At 44.9% G+C, this 19,274-nt stretch overlaps 2 protein-coding genes across 3 annotated transcripts in view; both read right to left on the bottom strand.

The window, feature by feature from the left end:
• The window catches only part of LOC130202601 (1-phosphatidylinositol 4,5-bisphosphate phosphodiesterase beta-4-like), a 67,057-nt gene extending 53,135 nt beyond the window's left edge, over nucleotides 1-13,922 (bottom strand). For both annotated transcript variants that reach the window (XM_056428270.1, XM_056428271.1), the window contains exons 1-2: nucleotides 13,632-13,922; nucleotides 10,751-10,796 (exon numbers count right to left, since the gene is read on the bottom strand). The gene's annotated coding sequence lies outside the window, so the exon portion shown is untranslated. The remainder of the gene's footprint in view (nucleotides 1-10,750; nucleotides 10,797-13,631) is intronic.
• Nucleotides 13,923-16,428: 2,506 nt separating this feature from the next.
• The window catches only part of LOC130202605 (1-phosphatidylinositol 4,5-bisphosphate phosphodiesterase beta-1), a 120,341-nt gene continuing 117,495 nt past the window's right edge, over nucleotides 16,429-19,274 (bottom strand). The window contains exon 33 of the mRNA XM_056428280.1: nucleotides 16,429-18,986. Within this exon, the coding sequence (XP_056284255.1) occupies nucleotides 18,774-18,986 (213 nt within the window). The 3' untranslated portion in view covers nucleotides 16,429-18,773. The remainder of the gene's footprint in view (nucleotides 18,987-19,274) is intronic.

Here is a 19,274-nt window from a genome sequence, read left to right as displayed (position 1 = left end):
TCATGGCTTCCTCCCAAGTTTCCATCCACAGTTCCTTTTGCGCAAGTGAAAGACATTGATTTTCACTCGGCGAAAAAAGCAAAAAGAGATTATTGACGAGAGTGTGTCAATGGAAACGTGCCCACAACCCGATGTGTCAACAGAAACACATGAGAACAGTCCTAACGCTCATACGCCGAGTGAAGCCGAAGTAGATGCATGACAAATTGAAGTAATAGCCCCTCTTGTTGAGCTGATAAACCCATATTCTGAATCATTAGTCCCACATCCAACAATGAGGCACAGTATAATCACAAGGCACACCACTTTGAACTGAAATTGTGTCTCTTTCAGGATATAATAGTCATTTCTCAGGGAAGAGCGGCATACAAACAAGCAAAACAATGCCGTGGTGGGACCCCAAGATGGCCGCCAGAGTTTGTTGTGGTCACGTGAGTGAATACGCTCGATACAACTGGCCTTCCTTTGAGCTTGAAGTTTGAAGAACAAAATTAATACTTCAAATATTAATCATTATTTCTAACCTTGTCAATGTCTTGACTATATTTTCTATTCAATTTTCAATTCATTTGATAAATAAAAGTGAGTTTTCATGGAAGACACGAAATTGTCTGGATGACCCCAAACTTTTGAACGGTAGTGTATATAGTATTATACATATTCATATATATTAATATAAAATTATATATATATAATATGAATATGTATAATAATATATACATTTAAAGATATATATATATATATGCATACAATTTAGGTTTTACGTCAACTTTTCTCTGGGCAGTTTGTAAACCTAAGTTGCCTTTTGGTTGAAAAGCTGCTCTCCAACAATGCATGTTCATGTTATCCTGGAGACATTTCACACTCTTGTCATTTCCATTGTGTCAACACTCCTCACCAGCTCTCCCATATTACTTCCTGTATCGCTATTTCCTGGAGGATATGACTTTCCCCGAGGAGCCATCTTTACGACCGTCTGAATCACGTGTCCGCCCGTTATCGGGAGGATATCACGGCTGTGCTTTTGAAAAACGTGGACCGACGTAGTACCAATGATGTCAAATAAATGTACCAGTGAAAAGGAAATTCTGACCATAGAAACGAGATGTTCTTGACAAAAGAAAAAAATTAAAAATTAAATTTAACTCCAGCTTCTACTCACAATAATCTAATAATATGAAAGTATACTGCTTCAGTCGCCTTTTATTTTTTAGGAGAAAAAACACATACCGTAGCAACCACTATACAGAACTTTAAGGACAAAAAGGTGGAGCCGGGCATTCCCAGTAGAGCTCAGTGACAATACCAAACACAGAAAGGATGCACTTGCTCCCCGATACGCTCTCGCCCTCCACCCTGTGTGTGTGTGTGTGTGTGTATTTTTAGAAGGTGCTATTCTGAGCAGCATCCAGCGGTGCAGCCATAACTCCTTTGATTAGGGCAACAGGTGAGAGGCTGGTAATCTCACCCCCGCCTGCCAGATAAAAACGGTGTAAACAGCAGCAGCTCCACCATCATCACTCAACCAATGACAGCTCTATGGGGGAAACACACAGGGGTGCTGATTAAAAGGACAGCACTGGTAACGCACACACAGGTATCACACGATGGGACATGGCAGGGGAAGTGGCATTATCCATGTTACCTGGAATAACACACACACACACACACACACACACACACACACACACACACACACACACACACACACACACACACACACACACACACACACACACACACACACACACACACACACACACACACACACACACACACACACACACACACACACACACAAGCTGGCTTGGCCGTGAGGAGAATGGCTCAAGAGATAAACGCCCACGCTTCAGGATATTGGCCCGGCTCGCCGCCCGACATGTGCAGCTCTCTGAGAGGATAACTCGGATCGTCAGCCGTCTCCCTCTCCTAAAGTCTGAGAGTCGCCGTGACGGGCACATCAAACAACGCCGAGCTCTGAGAAAGCCCGCCAGATTGGAAAGGGATGATTCTGTGGAGCCTAAAAAGAGGGCGAGTTGTCTTTATTTAGACGAGAGAATGAAGTGCGTGAGCAGAGTTTGACGCGTATGAAGACCCAGTGGACGCCAGTTAGCGTAGCTTAGCACACAGACTGGGAGCAGACAGCTGGCCGCGTCACCAATTAACACATCACATCTAAATTAGTTTCATCCGCACACGTACCAAAGTGTAAACGATGTGCTGTAGTTTTTACGGGGGGAGGGAGGGGAGGGGGGGGGGCAAGGGCCAAAATATTCTTTCTTTTTTTACCTTCACTGCCACAGCTCTGGGACATTTTGCATCCGTCCTTGCGCTCGTCAGCTTGGTTTCCATTGCGATTGTGTTTACTTGGCATTACATGGGTGAAATAAATAAATCGACTGCAGGCCACTACCTGTGTACAAATATTGCATAATCTGCAGCTGCTCCTATTATCGGCAGGTGAACCGACGATATTTATGAGAGACGCTTAGTGACGATTCAAATAGTCGCACAAGTCAAGAGAAATATGAACTTATACTAAATGAATTATGAATTATAGACCCAGACGTGTGGAGTTTCTCTGCTTTTCAGTTTCAGCCTAACTTAAGTTTAACTCGTATTAAGTGTGCCTCGTGAAGTAAAAGATAAGCTCTTAAAAACCTATGAATTCCTGGATTTTTGTATTATTATTAAACAATTGTATTGATATTCTTCATGTAAAGATAGATTGAGAAAAACAGACAAAAATACAAGCAGAAGAGCAGCACTGGCTCGGATGGATTGAAACACTATTCTCCTCCGTCTTCTCAGGAGATTGTGGGTGAAACCGAAATGGAGGGTGAAGGTAAATGAAAAGGTGCAGAGAACGATGGAGGAGGAGAGAAAGGCACTCAGAGAGAGAGAGAAAGAGAGACATTGAAAGAGAGCGAGAGAGAGATTTTATACACTTTGACTTTACAATTTTCATATTTCTCTGATGCTGTCAGGAGCCGAAGGCCAGAGAGAGAGAGAGAGAGAATAATCCAGGCAGAGAGAAAAGGTGAGGTGTTTTTTTACCTCTTCTATCTACTTAGTGAGTCATAGAGTGACTTTCACTCATTTTGCCTGAGGAGGATGAAAGGATGTCTTAAAAAGAAAAAAGGACAGAATAAGACAGAGAGAGAGAGAGAGAGCTCTCCCAGTGTGAGTGATGTGTGTGAGCAGAAGGGACCCGAGTCTTATTCTGTCCTTTTTTCTTTTTAAGACATCCTTTCATCTTCCTCAGGCAAAACGAGTGAAAGTCACTCTATGACTCACTAAGTAGATAGAAGAGGTAAAAAAAAACCTCTCTCTCTCCCTCTCCCTCCCTCCCTCCCTTTCTTTCTTTCTTTCTTTCTTCCCCCCCCCCCCCCTCTCCAACGATGTTCATGATAATTAGTGCACAACATTATTGAGCTCTGTCATCTTCTCCACCACCATTGGTTGGGAACCGGTCGACCTCAGCCAACACCGCACAGCTATTACACAGACTAACGCCTGAACCCTTTTCAGACACGTCGTGTGTCTAATCAAATGAATTAAAAGTCCTTTACCCTCAAGTGGTTACGTAAATATGCCACCAGGACATGATCAGTGCAGATGGAGCTGGAATGCCCACATGATATTTGGCATCTGGTACATGAAATTAACAATATAGGAGATCAAATAACTAAATAGAAGTGTTCTCCGCCCTCTCGGATGCTTGCTGTTAGTTTGTGACTCTCAAGGAATTCACATCATTTGCTAATTTGGAAGATTTATTAAATGTAACCCAGTTTCTGGCACTATTTAAGGTTGGCGGTTACTTTCTTTTAGGAATATCCATTCGAAGTATTTACAATCCACAATTATCACACAGGGGAGTCACAGAAACGGAGTTATGGAGGGAAGCTCCATAGAATGTGTTCACGTCCCCCAGAACTCTGACCTGCTGCTGCCCCAATAACCTCAGGGGCTCTGCAGAAATCAAGCTGAACTGAATTTCTGAGGATTACAAGTTTTAAGTGCAGACTATTATTCATCCCAAAAGGTTGAAAATGAATAACATAAAAACACTTTTTTATAAACCAATCGGCTCTGAGGCTTGACCTCAAAAGATTGTTAACATGACCTTTGCAGAAAAGGGACGTGTAGGTTCATTTCAACCTGGGACTGACATACAAAGGCCTTGCTGAAATAATACAAATATAAAAAGTCACACAACTGTTGGACCTCTGGAGACTTGTAGAACTGCTCTCCACCAACTGTGATTGCATGAACTAAATAATCGAGTCAATATTAACTGAGCCAACAAGAATACACTTATAATTAATTAACTAACCCCCTTTTCTGAAACATAAAAGAGCTTTTGTGTTTGGTGAATTGCAATTTTACACCTCTCATGCATTTTTATTTATTAACTCCACTGCTTTCTGCAGATGGAAGTTATGCATTTTGAAACAGCTGCAAAGGTTTTTTACTGAGTAATTCCTTTAGAATTAAGATTGGATATTTATAATATGACCAGTATATATATATATATATACACAGTATATATATACAGTATATATATATATATACAGTATATATACCCCGTTCTCCTTGTGTGCTCTTTGTGTCACGTCTCCCATGAGTTGTAAGATTTACGACACTCTTCTCATGACGTGACACTTCTCTAAACTCGCCGATACTTCCAGCGTTTGTTATGAGAGGCGTCTAATGGATTCACGGCGTTTGTTTAAATGACACGAGGAGGAGCGTCGGAGGAGAAGTGGCTCCGCCACCTTTGACAAATATCTGCCGCTGGTCGGAAATCCACGCGAGCGGACTGTGTGTCTCTTGACGCCGTCTGTTTGAGGAGCTCGGGAGCCTTTTTTCACATTTATTTGACGACTTGTAAACGGAACAAAAATGGCATTAAAACCCCCTTTGTTCTTACACAGACACACGTGAATGAAAGGCCTGTGTTACATACGAAGAAGCAGGAATTCCCTCGCAGACTTTAGGTGACGTGACAATCACGGCACGCATACGTAAACTCACCCGAGCGGGAGAAGTGATACGGTCAGCAGATAGACGTTATGTAATTGCTCGGGACTTTTTAAAAATCTAATCCAGAAGTGGGACGATTAAAGATGCTCTTTCGGCACATACTGTACACACACACACACGCCAGTCAGACAAGAGCGGCGCTGGAGAAATGAGGGAGAAGCGACATTCTTGCCGTTTATCTAGTCATCTGATCTGACCAGCGAGTCATGTGTCGGCAGCACGCTGGAGGCCAAGAGCCCGATGCTTTCAGTCCTGATTCTGACACACACACACACACACACACACACACACACACACACACACACACACACACACACACACACACACACACACACACACACACACACACACACACACACACACACACACACACACACACACACACACACACACACACACACACACAGTTCTTTATAACTTTTTGCAGTAGAAGGCCACATCTTGCTCCGACTCAGAGATCAAAGACATTTGGTTTTGGCCTTTACAAAAAGTAAATCCATCAACAAATCAACAGTGTCTCCAACACTGACAGAGTGATGAATGCACTAATTATTTCTGCTGACTTCAACGGTCCCCATCAGAAGCCCTGTTCTCTCCCACGACTGGGCTGGCTGGGTAATAATAGCCATCCTGAAGAGGATGTTACGAAATCAAGTTTTTTGCATTCTGGAGCAGAGGTCGACAGTTTAATTGGAAGTGCAAATTGCGTATCAGGCGTATCCCCACAGTGGATCGAGCCATGGGTAAAGAGTGTGCGTTTAGGAAGAAAGAAAGGGAGGGAGGACGGAAGGAGAGAAGCATCAAAGAGCGGAGGAGTGGCCAATGGCTCTTCGCTTTTTCAGTCGCCGTGTATTTTTAGAGCTACACCTGGAGCGGAGCGACGATCACCGCCACCGACGATGTTTTCACTCCACGAGGCCCCCCCCCCCTAATGCCGCCAATTATCTTTTATTTTTTGCCAGTTATGAAATGGTAAATATTGACTTGATGACTGCAGATCCCATCTGTTGGAGTCAGAGAGTCTCTCTCTCCCTCTCTCTCTCTCTCTCCCTCTCTCTCCCTCTCTCATCTGTTGGCGTCAGAGAGTTAGGGCTGCAACTAACGATTATTTTGATAATCGATTAATCGGATAAAAAAACAAAAACACTTTAATTTTCAACCCTTTATTCAAAACAGGGTCCGTACGGTCATGGAAAACCTGGAAAAGTCATGGAATTTTAAATGGCTATTAGCAGGCCTAGAAAAGTAATTGAACAAAATAAAAGCCCAAAAAATGTGGAAAAGTAATGCAAATTTGTTTCATTCAAATGTTAATTTCCACGGTATATATACGGTATGCTTTGGAATTCTCATTGTTATTTTAAATACTACATCTTCTCACTTTGTCACGTATAGACAGAGTTTTCACAAAATGTTTAATCATGGAAATGTGGTTTAAAGTCATGGAAAGGTCCTGGAGATCCACTGGTCACCATGGTGATGAACCCTGTTCACTGGTCAGCATGGTGATGAACCCGTCACAAACAGACTGACAGCGTTCCTCTCCTGAGCAGTGGTCCCCATGTGGCCCCCTGAACAATATCAGAGACGCGTTCAGATTTATTATTTTGTTCACCTGGCCCGCTGCCGTTGAGATTGCAGTGAGACGCGAAAAAAATGTGAAGTGGTGCTCTTCACAATAAAACATCTTTGATGGACGTGTCGAGTCTCGGCCAATCAGCGTTCAGATGTCCACAACGTTTGGGAAGTGAGGTTAGCTTGAATGTTAGTCTGCTACATCTGCTGCCGTCACGTTGCACGGTGTAGCGATACTAACAAAGTACCCGTACGTTAAAAACGATGTGATTTAGCATATTTTTTGTATCGATACTTCATTAAAAGAGCGATCGGAGCGCACGCGCTGCTCCGCTCCGTTAAATGTTGTCTGCACGCGCAGCGCTCACAGCGAGTCGTGGCTTATCTCCGTTGCCTTTCTCTGTGGACAAATATTTTCCGCTATCCGCCACGGAATAAATAACCACGTTTTATACGTTATCCTCTTGTGGAAATGCCACACACGTCGTGACATGTAGCGCCCTGGTGTCTGGGTTCATAACGTCACCCGGAGGCGCACTCAGCTCCGTGAATGTCTCCGACGACGTGAATGACTTCCGCATCCAGCGCCACGTGAGCAGCAGCAGCCAATTAGATTCATCAACAGAGGAGCAGCTTAGCGCTGATTGGCTCTCACAACGCAGCGTTCAGTCTCTCGCTCCGCTCTGGTTTCTCCTGCGCCGCTCTGCGCTCAACTCAACTTTGTTTATACTCCGTGACTTATTGAGCGCCGTAATAATCGCGCGACACAACGAATCGATAATGAAATTCGTTGCCAACTATTTTAATCATCGATTTTTATCGATTCGTTGTTGCAGCCCTACAGAGAGTCTCTCTCTCTCAGTCAGAGTCTCTCTCTCTCTCTCTCTTCTGTTGGAGTCAGAGAGTCTCTCTCTCTCTCTCTCCCTCTCTCATCTGTTGGAGTCAGAGAGTCTCTCTCTCTCTCTCTCATCTGTTGGAGTCAGAGAGTCTCTCTCTCTCTCATCTGTTGGAGTCAGAGAGTCTCTCTCTCATCTGTTGGAGTCAGAGTCTCTCTCTCTCTCTCCCTCTCTCTTTCATCTGTTGGAGTCAGAGAGTCTCTCTCTCTCTCTCTCTCTCTCTCATCTGTTGGAGTCAGAGTCTCTCTCTCTCTCTCCCTCCCTCTCTCTTTCATCTGTTGGAGTCAGAGAGTCTCTCTCTCTCCCTCTGTCAGAGTCTCTCTCTCTCTCCCTCTGTCAGAGTCTCTCTCTCTCTCCCTCTGTCAGAGTCTCTCTCTCTCTCTGTCAGAGTCTCTCTCTCTCTCCCTCATCTGTTGGAGTCAGAGTCTCTCTCTCTCTCTCTGTCAGAGTCTCTCTCTCCTCTCCCTCTCTCTCTTCTGTTGGAGTCAGAGAGTCTCTCTCTCTCTCCCTCTCTCATCTGTTGGAGTCAGAGTCTCTCCCTCTCTCACTCTCTCTCATCTGTTGGAGTCAGAGAGTCTCTCTCTCTCTCTCTCCCTCTCTCTCTCTCTCCCTCTCTCATCTGTTGGAGTCAGAGAGTCTCTCTCTCTCTCTCTCTTCTGTTGGAGTCAGAGAGTCTCTCTCTCTCTCCCTCTCTCATCTGTTGGAGTCAGAGAGTCTCTCTCTCTCTCTCCCTCTCTCACTCTCTCTCATCTGTTGGAGTCAGAGAGTCTCTCTCTCTCTCTCTCTCTCTCTCTCTCATCTGTTGGAGTCAGAGAGTCTCTCTCTCTCTCTTCTGTTGGAGTCAGAGAGTCTCTCTCTCTCTCCTCTCTCATCTGTTGGAGTCAGAGAGTCTCTCTCTCTCTCTCCCTCTCTCACTCTCTCTCATCTGTTGGAGTCAGAGAGTCTCTCTCTCTCTCTCTCTCTCATCTGTTGGAGTCAGAGAGTCTCTCTCTCTCTCTCTCTCTCCCTCTCTCATCTGTTGGAGTCAGAGAGTCTCTCTCTCTCTCTCCCTCTCTCTCTTCTGTTGGAGTCAGAGTCTCTCTCTCTCTCTCATATCTGTTGGAGTCAGAGAGTCTCTCTCTCTCCCTCCCCCTCTCTCCCTCCCCCTCTCTCTCTCTCCCTCCCTCCCTCTCTCTCTCCCAAGAGGATGTCCGACCTTTTCTGAGCCCGTCGGTAGCGCCACTGAGCGTCCATGCCGATAAAGTAAGTGAGCGTGTTCGTCTCTTTAGGAAGAGGAGTAACTTTGTTCTACTACAAAACATTAAACCAGTACAAACTCAAGTCGACTGCAGACGTCATTAATCCCACGTCAGACTTGACGCCGTGTTCGATGATCTAATTCCACAAGTATTCAAACAGAAACGTCATGCAGATTATTTTTTAAACGGCACTAAAAGATGTTCCCTCTACTTCTGGATGAGGTTTTAAAGACGCGGCTCCTTCGTGTGACAGCCTCCGCTGACCGTCACATCCACATGTTCAGTGAATCTGGTCTGAAAGTGCAGCCGAGGGTTTCCATCCGTGCAGACGCTCCGAGAAGACGGAGATCCTCGTCTGTATGTCGACTCCGCTGCTGCTGATGAATACAGAGCTTTTACGGTTTCACGGTTTTGGAGGGGCTCAAACGGAGATCGACTTATTACAGGAACGCTTCATTAAAAACGTCTCTGTATGATATCGAGAGCATTAATATAGCGGAGTCATGTTCCCCCCGAGGAGAAGATGAGTGGCTGCCATAACCAGGCCGGCCGATGCGTGACTTTCAGCGCTATCATCATCGTTTTATCACTCGTTGACGACGAAAAGGGGAACTTTCCCCCTTAATGCTTTAGAAACTTATATATATAAATATATATATATCTCCCTCCAACCTCTACGAGTATGTCAGTGGTCTAGCAACTGAAAAATGTGCATTTGTAGGATTCGAGCTGTTAGACTTCTAAACCGTTCCTAAAATAAATCATGAGATCTTTTATTTTTTTGTATAGCTCAATATTATAGTCCTATTGTTCTATTCATCAATGTAGTCATGAGCTTAACTACTTACAGGATGCTAGCAATGAAGCGAAAAATGATGAAAATGTATGGCGCTCTCCCCCAAATGAAGCCGAGCGCCTAAATGAATCCGGCCGGGCCGCGCTGCACGCCGCGCATTACATTATTAATACAGATTGCATCATTAAAACGGAACATCGCGTGGAGAGATCCTCGCAGCCCCGTCAGTTTCTAGCTCAGCACGGGCGAGCATAAAGCAGCGGCAGCATCCACGCAATCTACTTATCGATGAGCGATGTCTGGCTGCGGATCGGCGATCGGTCCCGCTCGGAAGATACGAGGGGAAGAAATAAACGGGCCTCTCGCTTTAATCCTTCAGCGCGAGGAGTCTAATAAAAGTGTCCGTCGCTTCCAGCTCACGACGCAACGTCGAACACTTTAAATGAGCGAGTCGCCAAAAAAAAGAAGCAGAATAAGAGTGGGATGGATATCGGGGATAAATATTAAATGGCGAGAAAATCCTTCGCTTTCCTCCTCATTCTTTGTGGTTTCCCCTTTTGTGCATTCAGAAACACAGCGAGACATCCCGATGACATAACTCGCCATGTCGGCTTACGGGCCAGGAAGAAGCCGTATGTTTCACACGCATTATGCATGCGCTAATCAATTACCTTAATGCAGACTCAGTTATGAATATCCAATAACGAACCAGATGCTCTGGAAAGAAGAAACTCGTATTGAAGCGGGCGTTATCATGCAAAGTTCTTGGAACGGATCCTTGCGATCGATGGCTACGAGACGGTATAGCCAGCTGTGGGACTGAATACTAATAACAAAAACATAAGAAAAACTAGAACGGGCACTCGGTAGAGTGCATACCATCGCCACATTTTGGCATTAGTTGCATGCCAATTGGATACAAATTGACCGCGCTATGGTAAAAAGAAGATTTTGACGTTTTCATGACCTTGACCTTTGACCCGATCGATCCCAAAATCTAATCAAATTGTCCCCGGATAATAACCAATCATCCCACCAAATTTCATGAGATTCGGTTTAATACTTTTTGAGTTATGCGAGTAACACGCATACAAATAAACAAATAAATAAATAAATACACGGCGATCAAAACATAACCTTCCGCATTTTCAATGCGAATGTAATAAAATGTGTAAAGCTCAAACTCAAAAACTCACCAGTTCAGCATCAATAACGTTCAGCGGGAGAAGCTCATCTCTTGGCCTGCAGAGACAAAAAAAGGACATGCGGGTAAGAAGGGGGGAGAATCTCATAATTCCGGAGGCTTGTATCTGGACTTATTTGGACGAGGTCTAAAAAAAACAACCTGGAGTCCAGTGCAGTGCAGGAGCTGAGAGCCCCCCCCCCCCCCCCCCGTGCCAAGAAAAACATTAAGTAAATCACGATATCGACAAACGGCTTCACAGCAGCCTTCTCGCCAGACTGCACCAATGAGAGCAGACACGGCGAAGGCGGCGATTCAACATGCTTTTTTGACATACTACCAACGCTTTTTATTTTTTGTTCCCCGCCAGTTGGCCGACTCGACTCGTCTGTCGGCCCGTCGCTCCATCTGGCTTCCTGTCGTCTGCACTTCCACGCTCACAGATCTCTCCGCGAGTGGCTTGGAACATACGCGAGGACGACGGACGCCGCGAGAAGAAACGCCGCCGTGATGGAGAAAAAAAAGTAGAATCGAGAAAAAGGAAAGGAGCAACGGAGGAGCAGGAGGATTCCAACAAAGTCCCTCGAGTACAAACCTTTAACTCGTCATGTGAAAACACACAAGAGACAAAAAGAGATGTTCTCACTTCACGTCAAATCTGCAATACTGGCCTGGCATGTGTGTGATATAGGAAGTTGTTTTACTTTCCTCCATCTTAAAATCACATTTAATCCAAGATTTGGTTTTGTTGTATTTTCAAGCTCTCAGTGACTCAAAGCAAATAGATTGTTATTCTTTCTGTCTATTTCAGAGATATTGACAATAAATAATGCAATGTACCTTCAATCTGAACATTATGAACACAAGAATATTTCGAGAACATCAGCAATACCAAAAGGACAAATTTTTTTTTTAAGTGCTAGTTTTGTGCCGCCAATCATGACGACTAATACTCGAGGATGATGATTGTTCTGACTACTATATTAGAGGATTACGAATAAAGCCCTATTAATGCAGCTATCCCATTACGAAATGGACAGGAAAGACCAAAAGGCACTGAACACCAACAACAATAATAACACTTGCGTCATCTGGTCCAAAAGAAAATTAAAATTACAAAAAAAAACACACTTGCACGCCCCGAGTTAGCCTTTAAGCTTCTTAGGCCGCCGCTATTCATCAAAAATGCTTCACGGTCCATTTCTAAGCCTCAAGTAAGGGATTGTTATTCTGTGAGGGAGGGTAATGTTTGCACCTGTAATCACGAGTGAAACGTCCACGAGGCAAAGTCAATACGCCGGAGCCCAATTTTTTTATTTCCCTCCACATCACCGTCGGAATCTTTCATGCGCCGCGGCGGACACGTCGGTACCGTCGGTACGTTTTACAGTAACGGCACAGTCGGTTGCCCCGGACCAAAACACCTGTTGAGATTAGATTCGGAGGCCAAGCACCGTCCGATTAAACTTGTTATATTACACCTGTGCCGCATTTCACAAGACGGCAGCATCGTTCATCGTAATATACAAGAGGACACGCCGGGTGGGTGTGAACAGGTGGAGCAGCCGATCCGGCTTTGTGAAGAACCCCATCTACTGTACACACACACACATCAAGCCAAACCGTGAGCACAAATTAAACATCATGGGCTATTTGCACAGTAAATAAACCTACGGAGTTCCCCGCAGGTTATTCCTGAACAAATATCCCTCTTTACCCTGTGTGTGTGTGTGTTATTATTTTTTTTAAATACAAAAGCAGACATCTGCTTTCTGACTTATCAAACGAAGCGCTGCTGTCATCTGTACCGGTATCACAAGATCTAATGCATGGTTTCCCCCTTCATAAAAAAAAAAAAAGGAACGAGAAGTCCTACACAATAAACAGACATAAATATATCAACAGGGTAGTCTTATTCAAAGTCTCTTTTCACCAACTCATTTGATGCAAATGGACTTGAAAACAGATCAAATATAATCTAATACTTTTGACATCCTGCTGCTCATTAATCAAACACAAAGATGGACTCGTATACAGAACAATGAGCATTGTTTTTGCAAGAAACTACGACTTTCCTGGCATGCCCTGAGGGACACCTTGCTGGCTGCAGCTCCCATGCACGACAACCAGCAGCGGTCTTTGAATGCACCACTTTCAACAGATTTAATTAACATTACAGTAACTCTTTGGCAGGCCGAAAAGGGGACAGTGAATGCCACGGTGCTGCAAGACGTAATGCACACACGTATTGGAGTCAATAAAACAATAATTTATTAAAAAATATATATGATAAAGACTATTTCTAACGGTTTTGCCCGTTGACTTTGGACACAGTACAGTGTGGGCACCGTGGCTGGAGGGCTCGCTTTCTGCTAGCTCCCCTGGCTAAACCCTCTCCTCTCTCCTCTCTCCCCTCTCCTCTCTCCTCTCTCCTCTCTCCTCTCTCCTCTCCGCCACGGGGAAACGTCAATAAACCGTTGGGTTGTGTTTTCCGCCAAAGTTGCCGAGCCGGTGTCGTATTTTACCGGGAAGAGAAGCCAACGGCGACGGGGGCGGGAAGCGCGCGCGAAAAAAATAATAATAACGAGATATCGAAACCGCTAACGGTCCATTGTAATATGAGTCTGGCTAGCTAGCTAGCAATTAAGCTACCGTCTCCAGCTGAGAGAGAGAGAGAGAGAGAGAGAGAGAGAGAGAGAGAGAGAGAGAGAGAGAGAGAGAGAGAGAGAGAGTGAGGGGACGTCTGACTGCAGCCGGGGATTGATGGGAGTTAAAATAAATATATAATAAAACACACATTCAATGTCAACAAGCCCAACCGTTAAAACTCTGGATATCACGTTAAGCAGCAGCGCGAGACGTTTCAGTTGGTTTGTGTTCCGTTATATTCTTACGTGATCTCTCGGTGGTGGAGACGAGGGGGGCGGGGCGGGGGGGGGCGGTTTAATCCGACGGCGGCAACAAAAAAGAAGAAGAAAGAAAGAAAGAAAAATGATGCTGTACAGGGTTCCGGTGTCGGGATTGTCTCTTTCTCTCTCTCTCTCTCTCCGGGTGTCTTCCCGCTGCCGCTCGGTCCTCCCCGGTCTCGCTATTGTCTCCGCCGCTGAACGGAGAGTGTCCCGGTGCTCTCGTCCCACTCGCCCTCCGGTGGACAATGAACGGCCCTGGTACCGTCGGACTGGGAACCCCTCTTCAACTGCTGCAGCACGCGCAACCAACCAACCAGCCAGCCTCCCCCTCCTCCTCCTCCTCCTCCTCCTCCTCCTCCACCACCACCACCACCACCAACAACAAACGTGCCGGCGCGCGAGCGTTTGTGTGTCCGTGTGTGTGTGCGCGCGCGCGTGTGAGCCAATGAGCGTGCGCCTCGGGTTGACAGAGTGAGTCATCCGGCAGAACCAGACCCAGCTCCTCCCCGCTTCTCCAACAGCTGACTACCCGAAGCCGCCATGCTTTGATCGGGACGCCACCTCCCCTCTTTTCCTTCCTTCTTCCTTTCCTGCCTCCTTCTTTCCTCCCCCCTTCCTCTTCTGACTCTTGAGACACTCAGCAGGTGACTTCATGGCACTTCATTTTATTTCTATCTCTGGCATCATCTTAGGGGGGGGGGGGGGGGACTAATGTTAGTTATTTTAACATATTATTAATATTTACCCATTTTCATTGACACTTTTGCTTTTATAGATTTTGGTGTGAATCAGCAACCGGATGGAGACATTAAATATAACTGCAGGTGTTGAAATGGGGGGGGGGGGGGACTGCACCTTTGGGGAGCCTTAATAAAGTGAAATATGTCTTTATCAGAAAGGGACACTGAGGACCACGATCAAAATTGGACTTCAGGTAATATTTTATGTTCTCATCATTTATGGGCTGTGTATTTTTTTTTCATGATTACACTGGATTATATTTACTTTTAGTTTAGGACATTTAGTCCAAAGTGTAAGGGGCTACGGTTAAAGGCAAAGGACTGAAAGCAGCACCACAGCATGTGTGTTAATGTCTCTGTGCATGTGTGTATGTGTGTGTATGTGTTTGTGTGTGTGTGTGTGTGTGTGTGTGTCTGTGTGTACCTTCCAAGCAGCACCCCCGGGGTCCTCTCCTCTTCTTCCTTCGTGTTGTGCCTCATTAAAGCCCAGTTACAGGACACCTCCTCCTCCTCCTCCTCCTCTTCCTCCCCGCAGCAGATGGACAAACGCAGGGTGGTAATATTCCTGGGAGTTTGTTTGTATAACCCTGGGAATGTTATTAAAAAGCTCTCGTCTTGAACTCAGGGTTAATTAGCTCACTTTCTATAGTTGCCGGGGTGCATGGAGGCCTCTGATTGGTCAGTGGTTGTTCTGGGCGACCGACCGGGCTTGTCTTATCTTCTGTTGCCTTTTGGGATTCTGCTGAGGAGCTTAGACTGAGAGGGACAGAGTGTTTATGTAGTCTAGAAATCACACACACACACACAGACACACACAGACATACACACCACCAACATATGCACTGCACACAGCTTGAATCCCTCTCTCTAACGCACATTGAGGCAGCATCCAACACTCACACAACGTGTAACAAGCTTTGTTCGAAAATGTGTTGGATTTTTTTTTAAAGTGTTATCACTGGGCATGCTCAAAGCGAAATAGTGGCAGCAGACATACTTGTGTGATCTCACCCATGCTTCCGCCAAAATAAAAGTCATTTATTTGACTTTTTTGGCACAAGAAGTACAACATAAACATGTAAACATTGTTTAACTAGGACACAAATGGGTCACGCATTGCCGAACACAAAAATAAAAAGGTCCACACAATCTTGGACACGTGAGTAATAACAAGTCGATTTTCTACGACACAAATACGTTCCGAAATAAATACTAACGATCCTGTTTGCTGGAGCGCTCCCTTAACTTAAAGGCGCAGTGTGTAGGGTTGGGCGGCACCTAGTGGCGAGATTGCAAATTGCAACCGACTGAAACTTCGGACTGAATTTTTTGTTTTAGATATATAAACATTTCATTCTCAGATTATGGAAATACAACTGGTTATTCATGAAAGAAAGAACACTTATTTACGTGATATTCCATCTCTGGCATTAGATAGCACTCGACGCTGCGCACTGTTTCTTTAAAAGTGCCGATTCAGTCGTGGAGGTGTTTGAATTCATGTTCCTCTTCGAGGTTATTTCAAAGCATCTGTTTCCTAGGAGATGACAGGAAGTAGGTCGTCGAGGCTTGCCCCCGCTTCCCTGAGTGTGACATACATACCGTACATATACACTCACACACATACCGTACACTCACACACATACCGTACATATACACTCACACACATACCATACATATACACTCACACACATGCCAATACTCCCCACGGATGCTGCCAAACACTTCCTGCAGCATCATTATCCAGTCTTGTGGTTTGACATTCAAGTTTATATTTCAAGTAAAAGAAAATACCGTGACGAGCCAATGACAGGTGACACATATGATGAGAAAACTGAATGCAAACAAAAGAGAAAAAAGACAAACAATGGAATGGAATGAAGTGTTCGATAATTAAACACAAGAAAATCGACGGAAAAGCAACAAAAAAATGAACACAATGAAGTGATATAAAATATACCGCGTACACAGACAGCTATAAAAAACAACAATTCTATAAAAAAAAAAAAATCAAGATGACACACAACTCCACTCCAGAAAAGTACAATAATAGCCACATTTATTTTTAATTACAGGCAAATTCCCTTTACACTATATATTTTTTTGTTCAATCAACTTCATGTTTTATCCTTTTTATGTCATACATACATTTGACATGTTCAGAGTGCATACACGTAAGTTGATGACAAGGTTTGCGGGACTAAAAAGAAGGACGTCTCATTTCATTTCTCACGAGACGCATGTCAAAATACTGCTCGTCACAAGCATTACTCAGTAGTGGTACTGTACTTAAAAAGTGCACACGGCCTATTCAATATCAGACAGCTTCATATAATATAATATCATGGCAGTTTAAACAATGATGCATTGCACACATTCAACACCAAACAAGGCAAACCTATTCAAAGGCACAGGACTCTCACATCAATATCGTCTTTTAAAAAAAAAGTAGTGTCAGGTAATCCTTCACATTCAACTTTTTTCTTTTCTTTTTTAAAAACTTTTTCAGCTGAAATATGATTTGATATCAAATAACCCGTGAGTTAAATGGCACTGGACAGTTAGGGAAGTTTAAAAAAACAAACATACTTCCTCATGGTTACAGTCTCTTACACAAGGGGAAATAGTTTTAAGAGTTATTCATGAGTTCATGTCAACGCTGGTGTGTCACGGAGCAAGCGGAAGTAGGAACTGTTTCCACCGAGACGAATGCCGGCGGGCAACGTGTACCGTAGACGTCCTGTGTTTCTCGGGCCCTCGGCTCTGTCTACCAGGCACACATTCCACCGTATAGGTACACAATGAGTGAAGAGGAAGGCCACTTCTATGAAACTACAGCGGCGTCCTCTTCTTCCGTTTAAATATCCTGGCGTGACAGAAAACCGATGCTTTGGCTCCGCCCCATCAGCGCTCCGGGCCTCTTCTCTAGACCACAACGTAACCCCACCGTTACAAGACGCGAGTAGTATAACTATGCTGAAAAACACGAGGAGGGGGGCTATTGGGTGGGGGGTGTCAAACAAACACTTTCCACCAGGAGGCCGGTGTTCGAGACGCTGGGATGTCTTTTACGTCGGTATTTTACATGGTTTAGTTATGTTGAGCCCAACCACGATGCCTTTTTTTTCTCCTCGCCAAAACCAAAGTAAGTGTTTTTTGTTGCACTCGACTCTGGAGCGAGTGTTGTACATTTTTTTTCACAACGTTAACCACGCCCCATTCGCTCAGAAAGTGACGCTCCCGTCTACGAGAAGGGTGCATCGTGGCTTATTCTTAAGTCCCGTCCGGCTCACGCCCGCAGTGATGTATCACGCCACACACACTGGGACACACACACACTGAGCCACACACACTGGGCCACACACACTGGGCCACACACTGAGCCACACACACTGGGCCACACACACTGGGCCACACACACTGGGCCACGCACTGGTTTGCAGGTTTAGTTCAAATGTTTCAGAGAAAAAAAATTTGATTTGACATTTATTAGACATCGGTGCTACGAAGAGCCACTGTAACGTTTACAGTTGTTCAAATACATGCAGATACTGTACAACACGCTTTCTCTTCCTCAAACGCCAACTTGTTAAAAAAATAGCCCCCAAGATTTTTTTTGAAATAATGACACCGCATAATATTACCATGCCAAATATCCTTAAAAAAAAAAGTTAAATAATGGTGAAACTAAAGTGATGGGTTGAAAAAAAAGAAGTCAAATAGCAGCCTTATTTCTGTGAGAACAAAATGGAGGACCAGCAAAGCACCAGTGCCTCTGGTTAAAAAGTTAGAGAGTTACATGGTTACTCAGGGGGAGTGCAAATAAGTGGAGGGTGGATCTAAATCATTTGAAGATGGAAGCTTTAAAAAGGCTGAATATGCAGCGGCTCCTTCACAGTACGAGTTGACGACAATGTCCACCGTAAGTAGAGTCAAAACCTCGGCTCGCCACACCCCCCGCTGACCGCCATTGCGGTCAATATCGTGATAATCAAATTATAAAAGTTCAAAGAAAAGAAACTACTCTCTCTGTGTGCAATAGTTCAAGTAAGTTAATTCCTGCAAATAGTTAGTGCTTTGTAACACATCCTGTGTCTGTTCCGAAAGAGACGACAACATAAATACACACACACAAAAAAAGTGATAGTTAACATGAAACGTTTAGTTTTTTTGTTTCGTTTTTTTGCCAGACAAAGACTGCACTCTACGCAGGGAGGACCTCTACTCACCAGTTCAGGGCTCAGATTTGATCTAATCCTCCCAGTTGGTTAAAATTCAGTCTCAATCCCAGAGCTGTGTGGTTCGCAACCCACATCCAACCAATCAAGTGTCACCGGTGTGAAGCTGAAAGAAAGCGCCCCCTCTCCCCGGAGAGGGGTTCGAATCTCTAAAGGGGCGTGTCGTAGACTCGCTCCGACGAGCCGTCCTCCGCGTCGTCCTCCGAGTGCGGCGCCTTGTGGCCGAGCTTCTCCGCGGTCGTCGAGGCGACGAGGTTCCCGTGGCCGAGCTTGGACTTGCCGCTGTCCTGCACGAACTCCTGGATCTCCACGGGGAGCCGGCGGAACTTGTCCTGGTACTCCTGGTCCAGGTCGCTCTGGAGCTAGAAGGGCCAAAGAGGTCAGAGCAGATGGTTTTTAAACGTGTTAAAATACATGTGATGATGTTCACGCAGCCGGTTGTGTGCTGATGATATGACACGCCGAGAGTTTTAGTCCGCTAGTCACGTTTATTACAACATTATTACAAAAACACCAAATGCCAAACTCAATATGTAATTATTTCCCAAGTTTAACACGCTGCAGTGCTGACGCCCATTTCAGCAGGCAAAAAGAAAAAACGTTCAGCTCTCAATGTTGTTTCATTGTGGAGTCGCGATATTTTTCAAGGT

The sequence above is a fragment of the Pseudoliparis swirei genome, chromosome 12 (assembly GCF_029220125.1).
Source record: "Pseudoliparis swirei isolate HS2019 ecotype Mariana Trench chromosome 12, NWPU_hadal_v1, whole genome shotgun sequence".
In the NCBI taxonomy this organism is placed as follows: domain Eukaryota; kingdom Metazoa; phylum Chordata; class Actinopteri; order Perciformes; family Liparidae; genus Pseudoliparis; species Pseudoliparis swirei.
This window is presented reverse-complemented; position numbering and strand designations above follow the sequence as displayed.